Source organism: Agelaius phoeniceus, chromosome 2, assembly GCF_051311805.1.
Source record: "Agelaius phoeniceus isolate bAgePho1 chromosome 2, bAgePho1.hap1, whole genome shotgun sequence".
Classification (NCBI taxonomy): Eukaryota; Metazoa; Chordata; class Aves; order Passeriformes; family Icteridae; genus Agelaius; species Agelaius phoeniceus.
Genome location: NC_135266.1, coordinates 24,214,936 through 24,228,433, shown reverse-complemented (window position 1 = coordinate 24,228,433; position 13,498 = coordinate 24,214,936). Strand labels below are relative to the sequence as shown.

At 38.9% G+C, this 13,498-nt stretch overlaps 1 protein-coding gene across 4 annotated transcripts in view; it reads right to left on the bottom strand.

Moving 5' to 3' along the window:
• MYO16 (myosin XVI) overlaps positions 1-13,498 on the bottom strand; it is a 357,627-nt gene that overhangs the window by 277,754 nt on the left and 66,375 nt on the right. Inside the window, exon 1 of one of the 4 annotated variants that reach the window (XM_054654930.2) lies at positions 7,159-7,593. The exons of the other annotated variants lie outside the window; for them this stretch is intronic. Within the exon in view, the coding sequence (XP_054510905.2) occupies positions 7,159-7,186 (28 nt within the window). The 5' untranslated portion in view covers positions 7,187-7,593. Of the gene's footprint in view, positions 1-7,158; positions 7,594-13,498 lie in introns of those variants that run through there. 4 annotated transcript variants of the gene reach the window in all.

The window sequence follows — 13,498 nt, the reverse complement described above, 5'->3', positions numbered from 1 at the left end:
ATATATATTTTATGTGTTGCATTTCCTAACAGGATTTGCTCTGAATGGGACGACAGCAGGAGTCCAACAGCCTGAGGTGGCATGGCCCAGATCTCCTTCCTGTCTCTGTGCTCTGAATACTGTTTCCATCCCCTCTAAAATGACATATTGCATGAGAGACATTCACAGTAGGATTTACAAGAAAAGATATCAGGTTTTATCTCTTTCTTTTTTTTCTGAGAATAAGATTTTCTTGTTTTAAAATCTGCTATGAAATGAAAGAGAGTAAAGTACAGTTCCAACATGAATGTCCATATTCCAGCTGCATAAAAAGCTAGTAATAAATGACCAAGTGTTCTTCCACTGTGTGTGGTGCCCTCCTGTCCACATTCCTTGCCAGGTCACAGCCTTACATCAAAATGAGTTTTAAAGTGGACTTAGTCAGGGCTCTCTGAATCACCTTATAGATGGGGGGAAGCTGTTAGAGACTGTTGTCTTTCAATGTACTAGAATGGCACTGGCATGAAAACCAGTTCTGGCCATGCTACCTGCATTTGCTTTTCTGCAAGGGATACCACACTGACCCAGCTGTTGGCTGAAGGGATGTGCAGCAGTCAAAACTTGCAGATTTCTCTTGGTAGGTCTTATATGGCTGTTGTTTTCACTGAAGGCATTTTCTCAAAAGCAAACAAATGGAAAGTCTCTTGTAATAAACAAACAGCATTTTTCTTTAATTGGTGATGTTCTTCTATAATATATTAAATAACTTGCATTAGCACAACTCTCTATTTGCTCCAAATCAAACAAAGCTTTTGCTGAATTGATTATTTTCATTTGTTTAAGAACAAATTAGAATTAGTTCCATCTCAGATTTCACTTGCTTTGACATAATCATGTTTATGCTGTTGCAATTTGGATTGAGGTGTTAATTGAATTATTTAAAAATATTTTCTATTTGGTTTTATAACTTAAAAACCGTGCAAAAATCAGCATGATGCAGTATATTAATTTATATGAAACAAGAAAAATAAATAAATGTGATTATTTGCAGTAAGAAGCTACATCAGGATTGAAAAGTGGCTATATTGCCATAATTTCATAAATGGAAATAAAGAGGTTGGGAGGGTTGTGTTATTGGTGTGGGGTGTTTTTCTGCTTTGTTCCTGCAGCAATCTTCTCAAAAAATGTAATATCAGAGTCTGAAGCTTCACACATGCTGTGCCAATATGGTGAGAAAATATGGTACTTTGACCTTTATAATCTTCTTTCATCTGACTTTTAGGGTGGATAGCTTTCTTTGCTGTTTGCATAATAACTAGAAGAAAAAAGCTCTCCAAATACCAAAATCATAAGGAATTTCGTTTTTCACAGAAAGTGCTGATTCTTCTCTTTCCTGACAGATTTTTAGAGTAGTAAACAAAATAATGACAAAAAATAATTGATGGATGACTGTGATTTCCACTAAACTACTACAAATAGAATCTATTCTTAGTTGAATGCAAAGTTGGAAATGTTATAGTCTTTAGTTTTCCAAGTTAATAATGCTCCTTTTGCTATTATTTCAAAGGGTATTTTTCCAAATTTAATATAAATTAAATATAAAAATGCATCTTAATAAAATTATTAATTGCTATTCTATGTGGTTGGGAAAGTTGCTACTGTGAGGTAAGTTTTATTTACTGGAAACCCACTTAGCAAATTATTAGACTACTACTACAAATGTGCCAAGCTAATTGGCTTATTGACAGCTCAAAATACATTTTTCTAAGTATAACTTCCTATGTCTACCTATTGATATAAATATTTATTTTTTTATCTCTTTCCTTGCACCCAGTGTCATGAATTTAAAGCTTGTAAATATTTAGATTAGGTAAAAAAATAGTTAAAATTAAAAAAAATCATGTTGCATCTCTGTCATTGTCACATGAACTCAGGAACTGGAGAATAAAAATAGAGAAACATCTAACTGGTAAAGACATACTGGCATTCATAGGTGGTAAATAATATCCTAGTTTCCTGTTGGCCTGCACTTATCCTGTGATGACAGTGAGAGACATGGAGCTAAAAAGCATAATAGAAGCAAAAAATATTCTAGCTGTGGCTCTATTTGTATAAAGGTTAGTAAGATAGAACTTTTGTTCTCAACTGAATAATTAAAAACCTAGTTTTTTAGATATCTTTCATGACACCTGAATTATCATATAACTTTTTAAAAAAAGTTTGCACTTTTTTATATATCACTGATATATCAGACACATTCAGTCTGTCAAAATGGAATGCAAAATATCGTGTATTGCATTAGCATTCTCTGATACATTTTTACAGTAAAAGCTTCTCAAACAAATACCTTTCATCAAAATCTCTTTACTCCCCCAGACTTGCTTTATGTGCCTTCACAGACCTTAAAACTCCCAAGCAGTGGTTCATTTCAGAGAGCCACTCCTCCTGCTCTCTCAGGATTTCCAGGGCAGATGACTCCTGACTCTGCCTCCCAGTTTCATTTCCAGCAGGCAGAATCACTCAGCCATGCTAAGCATCTCATTTCAGTAACAATCTTAACCTCATGCCACAGGTCACAGTGTTATAAGCATGCACAAGGAAAAAGAATTTCCCCCTGCAGCCATGGAGTACTTAGCTCTGTTATTGCAGAAATAAACCATGACACAAGAGTTAGAAGACACTATCATGAACTATCAATGTAGATAAATGGGATAGGTGTTGAATAAGGACTGTCACAGACATCCTGCTTCTGTTTACAGCTCTCATTTCCACCACCTCCATATTTTTGCTATTTTTTCCCTTGAGCTCCTCATCGGAGGCAGAAGACATGCCCAAGAAGATGTGAGAATTCTCTGCGACACCAGAATATACAATAAATAAATTATTACCACCTCCTGCCTAACCCTGGTATAGAAGAAATCCTGCTCATGGGAAGGAGAAAACACTTCAAAAATTTTTTCTAGTTCTCTTATGTCACCAACCATCCAGTGTGACAGAACACACCTATAACCATCCAGTGTGACAGAACACACCTATGTGTCACTGTTACTTGGGTCATCACACATCCTGCACATGCTGCCACAGAGGTAAAGGGTTCCAGTGTCACAGACTGACTATAGATCTCCAATTCTTCTTTTCAGGCTCCTTTTATCTTGTTTGGTCTAAACAGTAACTCACTCTACTGAGGCACAGATCAAAGTTTCACAGGCTGTCTCACTGTAAGAAAGCTGATATGAAGGTATCAGGTTTCACCCCCAGTATTACTTCTTCATTCATAGGAGAATCAAGTTCAAGTCTCCATCCTCTGAAAACTGAAACTAATGTATCATATCACATCTTTCCCCCACCCTGTCCAAGCTCCATAAGGTTCAGATAGAGCTACCACTTCATGGATAACCCTTGCCATGTAATCAGGTCCTGAAGGTAATAAGGGATAGATTTTGAAGAAAATTATTATGTTTATTTTCTATCTTGTTTCAAATCCTGAATTACATTTATCAATAAACATCTAATTAGTATTTCCATTCCAGATCACTGTAGGTATTGGTCTGCCACATAGCACAATTCAGTCTGTTTTAATTCATACAAAGGATTTAAAGAAATTGGAAACAGATAAAACAGAAAGAAGTAGAAGCTGATGTTCAGTTTTATGACCCTAATATTTGGATAAATTCACTTGGCTTGGACTTCCACCAGGCATGACTGTAACTCCTTCTAGCAAGGTTTTTATTCTGCTTGCACTTATGCACCTCTACAGCATTTGCAGTGGAAATCAGACTCTGGAGTAACAAACTTAAGCCTCCTTGCTAAAGTACTGTTTTTCTTAGTTCCCTTTGCAGATCCCTCAGAGGAAGTCCAGGGCAAAGGTAGAAAACCACTGCCATAACATGTAAATGATGATATTTATATCATAACTAGATATGAAAGGGACAGAAGACAGTAGCAAGGTGCTGCCTAATTTGCAAAATTACATTCATTTGTACAGTCTGTCACACAAATCATCAAGACAAAATGGTACCCTGCAGCTGGCAGATAACATGTGATACTCTCCTACAAACCACTGCTCTCTTTTCTAAATATTCGCACTCACAGATTGCCAATGATAAGCTACCAGCACCGACAGGGACAGCTCTGAGCAGCAGCAATACTTGGCTGCAAAAAGGAGATGGGCACGAGTAGTGACAACATGAGCTGCTCCAGCAGGCAGACACTCATTCAGCTTAGTGTTAAATGCTGCAGGTGCCAGCTAAAGACAACATGATGGCTGCAGCAGGCACACTTCCAGAGTGTTACTGGGATGAAAGACCTCACTGGGCATGGCCCCAGAAAATCTGGTTTGACCACACAGCTACCCCTGCTCAGTGCAGGAGGGAGTATCCAGAGAACGGCGACAGAGCTGGAGAAGGGTCAGGAGCACAAGTGTTACGAGGATCAGCTGAGGGAGCTGGGGATATCTAACTTGGAGAAAAGGATGCCCAGGGGACACCTTATCACTCTCTGCAATTGTCTTAAATGAGTCTCCTCTCCCAGGTAACCAGAGATCGGACAAGAAGAAATGGCCTCAAGTTATCCCAGAGGAGGTTTAGATTGGCTATTAGGAAAAAATTACTTCACTGAAAGTGTGGCCAACACTGGAACAGTCTGCCCACAGAATTGGTCAAATTGCAATCCCTGGAACTGTTCAAAAAACACGTAGATATGGTGCTTGGGGCTGTGGTTTAGTGGTGGATATGGCAGTGCTAGTATAATGGCTGGACTCCATGATCTTAGAGGTCTTTTCCAACATTAATGATTTTATGAGTCTGTGGTGAACTGAAGAGCTTTCAAAGCTGGAGCTTTCCAGACAGAAAATGCTTGTGACTAGATGGTGACTAATGTAGTGAAGTATATCTGATTTTCACAGCCTTCGAATGGGAGCAATGCCATGAAAAAATGAAAGAATATTATTAAAATTGTACTAACATCATTGGAGAATAGCTATAGCCCTTCTCAGATCAGATTCCCACACCCAACTTCTGCAAAGATTAAAAAAAACCAAGATGCAAACATATGCAAAAGCCAGGTACATTGCACTGTAGTTCATAAAATACCAGCTTTTAAGTGTCATTAATTTGTGCCTTTTAGACATTTCCTCTCTACCCAAAGTAGTACAAGAGACAGTGCTCTGCCACCATGCTTCCTCTGGATCAGTGTATTTTCTTTCTGACACAGAAATCATTGGTGAAATGAGTTTAAAGCAAAGTGGGGTGTGAAGAGTCACGTTCCAAGCACTGTGAGATTCAGCTGCTCTCAGCACATCTCAGAGCACTGCTGGTGCTGCAACTGCGCACGCAGCCCTGGCCCATCTTTGGTCCCAGCTGTCTGCCAAACACAAATATCTGCAACATATTGGCATGTGAAGTCAGATAATAACGCTCAGGGGAGCATTGCAGAGGAAGTGCTTCTCCTTCACTAATTACAGGTGGAAATGGAAGCACTTCTGCCAATTCTGAGAAGCACGGGCAGTGAAAAAAACTCCTGTCAGGCTCCAGCCAGCATCCGTTGTCTCCTAAAGGACACTGCTTGGAAAGAAAAGAGCTATGTGGTAAACCACCCCAATCTACTCAGAATTCACTAATCAAAACTCCAAATCTGAAAAACAGGAAACAAATATTATTGACAAAATTGATGCTGTGCATTCACCTTTCCCTCTGCTGTGTTTTAGCCCTTCATCTCTGCAATCAATGCAATGAACATCCCAATTAGTCATCATTTGCTTCCTTTTAACAGAAGAACCTCAGGGTCATCCTGATATCTTTCCTATAGTTTCACTGAAGAGTTACTTATTTAATATGCTATTGACTTTCACATGCCTATGTAGATTTGCAACAATTTCACTGTAAGAGTTATTTTAAAGTGAATAAAAACCAAACAATACTTTTTTGACATCTTCAAGATAGTCATATTGCAAATTCCTCATTTGCATTTATCAAATCTCAGTACAAGCTCAAAGATTTATTCCTAGAATGCACCTCTAAAACTGTGCAGTCAAACTAATCTCTGCTTCTCTGCATGAACAGGGACTTGTAGCTCCCACTGGTATTAAAAGCAGTCCATACACCAGTCCCATTGAATGCAGACAAGAGAAAACCCATATAAATAATTTTTAATTGAATTACTAAAATACTTCCAGGGCACCTTAATTTCATATTAAGACAGCAAAGAACCACATTACTTGTTTATTAACTATAACACAGTGTTTTAAAAATAGTTTCAAAGTGTCCTTGGTACACTTAAGTCATCAAAAACCATGATCTAGAGAGAAAAACCTTTTACAGCAGTCTGCTATTTGACATGTAAAAACTCTGTCATAATAACTAAAGTCTGAAGTTTTCTAAGTCCTTCAGTAAAAAATATCTATGGCTATTGAGCTACTGCTGGCTGTCCAAAACAAGTATTTAAAGAACAATTAATTTCTCTGGTGTAAACCCTGCAATTTCCACTCAGACCTTGGATGCTTTCAAAGGCAAATCCTATAAGACTGATAAATGTGCAGCTAGGAGGACAAGCAACCTTGAAAAAAAAAAAAAAAAGCTGTTAGGAATTTCCTCTGAAATGAATCAAATACATTTAGCATAGATCCCAATTTCAGGATGTCTTTAAGGAGGCAAGCTTGCATGATTCAAGGTTAAAGGTTCATTGTTATTTTTTTAAGTCTGTCACACCAAATAGCTAAATATTCTGACAAGGAGGGGATACAAGCATTTGATCTACAGTAGATGATGAGCTGGGTTTGCAATTATAAAGCTATTCTCATTTGTATATCCTTGCAAAGTGTGAGAGCCATGTTCCAAGGTTGTCCTTAAAGGCGTCCTTAACATAATGCTGTCAATGACGTTTCTTCTTTTCGGACATTACATTCTTTGGTGATTAATTTAAACAAAAGTTTTAAAAGCTGATCATTACGAAGTTCAGAATGAGAGCATTATTTTACACACAATGAACTTATCTCTGAACAGAGGAGAGAAAGAAACACTGAGCTCTGCCTGTATATTCACATGCAAAGTAACAACTCCCCTTCCCCACTACTATGTTGACATCATGCAGCATCTGCATTCGACTTTTTGCATATGTAATGAAAAGACACACCTCAGAAAATAAAGATAGTTTTAAAAGCAAAATAACCATTTTGTTACTTACAGCATTTGATAAAATGGTAATGAGACATTCTTTCATCTCAGGCTGTAGTCTCGCTACAGGTTTCAGCATTCTCTTCTGCTACAACTGTCATGCCCAGAAAATGCATTATTTAAAGCCCTTCCTCAGGTATCCAGTACACCTCAGAATACATTATTCAGCACAGTTTCTGTTCCAGGATCTTGCAGAGGCTTCCAAGTCACCCTCACCCGGCTGCCGGAGTTACGATAAACCTCTGTGCGTCTTGAACCATGACTGCTGCACGTGCTATTGTAGCACAATTGATTGACAGCGCTCCTAATCCCACATCCCCAGGAATAGAAAGATTTAATTGGTGTGCACTTGCAGCCACATTCTTCCAGCACTGAGGTGTGCTGCTGCACTGCGGCTTTCACAGTCCTGCCAGTTAATGGCTTTTCAATAGCTTTCAAATGGCAGCAAACTAAGCTTGATGAGTGGGCTCGAATGAAATAGCAGAACAGGGGATCTTAAATTTTATTTGTGCATGTTGTTCGTGTGCCAAATGCGACCAGATTTTTAGCTAGTACTAAACCAGGATTATTTTTAGTTGCCACCAGTTGCTGTGTGAATAGGAAATTGATATAGGTTTCCAAGAATAACCATCTTTTAGCATCACAGATAATTTTTCAGTATATTATAAGGTAAAAAATCAGGATAGAGCTTACAGCCATCTTCAGAGTCTCATGGTTTATGCATGGATTAATTCACATTGAGCTAAAAACATGCTTGTGTGTACATTTCTTGGTATGTTCCTGCTCTATCATTTCTTTGTATTGCAATGCATCTTTTTCACAGATGGAATATTTATGTCAGGAGACAAAACCTGCAAGCTCTGCATGGTTTGTATCATGATTATGCGCATGTTCTCTAATGACATTTAAATTACTGATTGTAAGAGAAAAGCCTAAGAAAATGCATCACTAGGAACAAGTCCATACAATTATTTATCACACTGTAGAATAACAAGTCAATGTACACTGACGCATTACCCGGTTTCAGATTAAGGGCACACAAAAGGCAGACCTGCATTGTATTTTAAACACCCAGGCTGCAGCATCCTCTGAGAACAATTTCTGCATTACTTTGCCAGGAACAGTTATCCATGAATTTGGCTACTACTTCTGTGAGAAACCTACAGCTGAACTGCAGTAAAATATTTTTATAGTATCAAAAAATAATTTAAGAAAATTGTACTCAGTGAAGACCTCCATTTGCTTACCATGCATCATGCTTGCCACAGCCAACACTTCACTGAGTGAGAGCTCTTGTAAAGGAAAACTGATAGCCCAACCATATTTAAATCTTTTTATCATCTGAAAGGATTCTCACCTACTATTTTGTCAACATAACATGTTAACAGCTACAAAGTGTTAAAAGGACTCCAAAGGAAAAAGGGTCTAACTAATTAGTGAGGATCACTAATTCAGATTCTATTAACTATTCTGCAAAGTTCCCACAAGAGCAGAAAGATATATATTCACAGGCTTCCAGTGATCCATTAGCAAAACCCTTAGGTGAAATCTCTCAGCTCCTAATAGCCACATATTTCACATCTGGTTTTAAGTTAAATATGCACAGCAATTCTTTTGCAGAACTAATTATTTAGGTGTTTTGGTTTTCTCCCTGAAAACGTAGTTTTCCACAAGAAAATGAAAAAAAATCAAGAAATAACCAGGGGGACATAGGGATAAACTATATAAAACAGAATACAGTAATTACATTACCATGGAAACTTTTTTTGCTGTAAAGCTCAGAAGTCCAAAGTAATTAAATCTATTCAGACTGTTTTTCACACCTATACAACACAAGCCCGGTTTGGGCCATATGGCTTATAAAATAAACATACAGAGTGTTTTAAGAGGCAATGTTAGTCATAGTTCATGAGCAAGTGTCAAGTAATCTGACAAAAAGGCCTTTGAGCAATACTTTTTGGTGGAGACATTCCTGACAGGTTCATCTCTGGTGGCACTGTCAGGCAAACAGGCTGCCATGTCTAATAACATCACACTTCACCATCCCACACTGGTTAAAGCCAGGAGCACCTTGGTTAACAATGGTGAGTGAGAGAAATGGACAAAGGATGCTTTTCACCTGACAGACATGAAAGGAAGAAAAAGTACCTGATTTTGGCTTGAACAGAATGTGAAGAAAAAGTATTTGGATCTGTCTCATTTTAGTTTGTAATGTATGTGATTATATATTGAATTGCCATAGTAAAAATTTAGGATGGTGGAACTTGGTAGAATTTATGTGACAGGCTAGACTACATCCTCCATCCTGCAAGGAATGAGAGAGAGAATTCAACAATGCTAAGCTCAGGATCCTGCACCTACATTGAGGCAGCCCTTAGTATCAATACAGTCTGAGGGATGAAGGGACTGGGAGCAGCCCTGTGGAGAAGGACTGGGAGTTACTCATGAAAAGCTAGACATGGGCCAGCAACATGTGCTTGCACCCCAGAAAGCCAACTGCATCCTGGGCTGAAGTGCAGGTGTTAGGAGGGTAGGAGCTGCTGCCTATCTCTTGTCCCCAACAAACCTCTCCTGTCGAAAAGCAAGCTGAGTGAACATTCAGGCAATGCAGTCCAACCTCCACTCAACACTCACCACAACTGGCTCAGCGACAGAGGCAAGAAAGGCTCTTTTGCAAGGTTTTATTCCAGCGGAGCAACACAGTAGCTGAAAGGTAACCTGGCTAGAAAGAGGAGGAGCCAGGTGGAGCAGGCAGCTTGAGAAGGGGAAGGGTGGGGGGCAGAGCTAAGGGCTGGGCAGGGGGACCTGGCCTCCAGGGAAGGGGGGTGGCACCAGGGATGCCAAGCCAGTGACAGGGGACAGGGGAAGGAGAAACCAAAGGAAGCTGTGACACAAGTCCATGGGGGAGTCTGGTTTTCCCCTGCGAGGGCTAACTCTATGGTGAGTAGTTACTGATGTTTCCAAGGGCTGAGGGCTTGAGGATTGACTAAGGGAAGAGAGTTCATGGGATGCTACACTGGGCTGCTTCAAAAGAAGTATGGCAGGTCAAGAGAGGTGATCCTGCCCCTCTCCTCTGTCCTTATGAGACCCCCAACCCTGGAAACATTCAAGGTCAGGACAGACAGGGCTCTGTGCATCCTGATCGAATTGAAGATGACACTGCTCATTGCAGAAGAGGGTTGGATTAGGTGAATTTAAAGGTCCCTTTCAATCCAAAATGTTCTGTGATTCTACATCCTTTACAGAGAGCATTTAGGTACAGGACAGATTCTTGAATGCAGCAAGCTGTTGACTTGATATTTGCATCAGACAAACAGGGAGCAGAGCTGTTCTCTATATGCTCTGATTTCTTCTCTCCTAACATGTCCATGTCATCAGGGAAGAATGTGTGACTGTTTGACAAAGGAGGGTTGCACTGCTACACCACAGCTTGGGTCTGTGCCCTGCAGCTGGACTGTTGGACTTATCAAGTCCATGAGCAGCATGTACCCACCTGCAGCAGGGCACTGTGCCCTTTCCCATTCTCCAGGAGTCTGTATGCCAAAAATATATGGACAGTTACTCAAGTAAAGTGTGAATATTGAATGGAAAAAAGGCACAAACTTTTCAAGAGGTGGCACCTGGCAGATGGCAACCTCAACAGCCCTTTTATTTTAGAAAACTGTGTTGTTTTTGTTTTAATTTTGTAACATAACTAGTTATATTATGTGGGTAATTATCATTAATGGGTTTTGAAAAACAAGTGAAAGCATAAATGTAAAGAAAACGTGGAAAGCAATGTATATTGCTATCAGCAAGAAGTTCTGACATATTGAAGGGCAGCATCAAAGGGAATTAAGAATAGATAACTGGAAATGCAGAGACAGGGCGAAACTTCAGGAGAAGGGGCAGCTAAACTTGAGGTAAAAGGGAGTCACAACAGGAATACATAAGAAGCCAAAATCTGTTTCACCTGCTGGAAAGACATTATTTCCAGTGCAATCTTTTGCTAGGTTGGAGAGAAAAGGAAGAACAGAGAAGAAACCATGGTGGTGGGTTGTCCATGACATAAACAAAGATTTCAAGTGTAAGAAAAAAAAAAGTTTTTTGGAATGAGTATGAAGGAGGGAATACTCCATTGTCAGTGATTTTACAAAAGAAATCATACAATTTGTTTATTCACAAGAAAGAGATATTAGCCATGTTAGGTATTCTCTCCTGACTGAACTACAGCAAAAATTCAAAGAGAAAAAATATATAAACAACACCTTACAATCTGATCATATAAACTATGGAATTATACATAGACAGGCTCTGAGGGCATTGTATACCTAGTTTCTCTAAAGTAAAGGCAGCATTGGCAGGTTTTCAATCACAGCTCCAGTGGTTCTCTAAAGACTACACCAGTTTTTAAGTCTACAAAAAGGCACAAATGGTTTTGAGCTGGGGACAAAGACTGTGCTGGTAATAAATCTGATGATAAAACACTTAATGTATTTGATTTTGTCCAGCTCAGCAAAAATAGAGATAAAATAGAGTCAAGGTCAGAAAACAAGATCTATTTCGCTCTTCTAGAAAAATTCCTTGCCACCTCTCCCTATAGAGAAAAACAGCCAATTTTGTTCTTTGTAGAAATTCAGCATTCCATGAAATTGCAGAGTTAATTAAAGAGAATCTGGAACAGGTCAACCATCACTAGGATAGTTCTGTTTCTTAGGATAAGCACCCATCTGGGATCACCATCTCAGAGTAGACACTGCTTTCAGATCTCAGTTTCCATGGCTCAGACCTTGACTTAGAAATGCACCTATGAAGTGCTTCCTAAAACAACCAAGCAAACAAGAACATTTTAAAATAAGGTTTTGCTGTCAAGAACTGACACACTGTATTGTACTCACGTCATGTAAATATCTTGTTGCTCTTCCAGTGTCTCCTGGTGTCACAAACAATTGAACATTTAATAATTTTGACATCTTAGTATTTTGCAATTCACACATAACTGAAAGATTTGATAGAGGTGCACAGAACTATCCAAAAGCAATTTGAATAATGAGAAAAGCACTGTGACTACTGGTTTTAAATACATGACAGATGCTCCCCATTTATGCCATTTTTGCTCAGTGCAGCAAAGCTTGTTATATTCCTTCAGATGTTATAACTTCATTGCACTACTTATGGGTTTAAGACTGCAGACAAAAAAAGTGGAATGCAGAGTAACATTGACATGGCTCATATGTTTTGACAAGTGATACTGCTTAGCAATCAAACCTTGGCCATTCTATCCAGCTGCCAACAAGCCACTCTTCAGATAACATCTGGTAGCTCTATGCTTTCTCAGGAAGCAGGGATGAGCCCTAGCAGATGTAGATACTTAGCAAGAAGGACTCTGTACTAATTTTCTCTACATGAGTCACAGCAGAACAAACACGGCAGTTTCTCCAAATAAATTTTTCTATGAACTTGCATGTCAGATGGATGTGAGGTTTGCTACAGAGATGCAGCAACAAATCAAATCTAATCACTCAATCACTCAGCATGGTTGACCTCTAGAGGACCAGATGATTTTATTTTTCTCCTCTCTCTTCCCTTCCTCTAACTTTTGCACCCTTTCCTTGTTTTTCCATTTCACTGGAAATGCATCAATTTTTCAGGAAGCTGGCAATCTTCCTCCCATTCTTCTACCTAGAAATTGAGAAAAATGAAAAAAAATCCTTTTTCTTCTTACCCATGTACTTTTGCAACTGAATGTATACGGGTGGACTAATCTGTAACTATTCTTTAATGTATTGAAAACAGGAGGTTAAGATCACAGAATATTATCACCCACAACTGATGAAGTTTGCAAAATTACCAGTAGAAACCATTTGAGAGTATTACTCTCTTCCTGCCACACCCAAAATGACTCTTTTTTCAGGCTGATAGTAGGTCTGTCTAGCAGTCCCTTAACTGGATGAGATGAAGGAGCTCTCACTTGCTGTGGGAGAGCCTAGAACAGGGGCAATAACAAGGCCAAATACAAGAAGAAATCCCAATAGTCTCATATATGATTAGGCTTGTTTGGCACCAGTACTGACTCGATAATTAACTTCTTCATTACAATGTGTGAATATGCTTTTTTAAATTAGATTTGTCAATAGATTTGATGAAAGACTGCTACAGAAAAAAACTGCTGCCACTTTACATGCAAAGCCCCTTACGAGACTGAAAAGACACCACCAAGACATGAGAAAATGATAAGCAGAAAAACATGACAGCCATCTCAATGCCAAGACAAAAAAATGAAAAAAATCCCTGAATTTCCATGTAAAAAGTTATTACATGGTCAGATAGATGTTTTTTAAGTTTAGAATATTTGAGAAAGAAATAGGCAA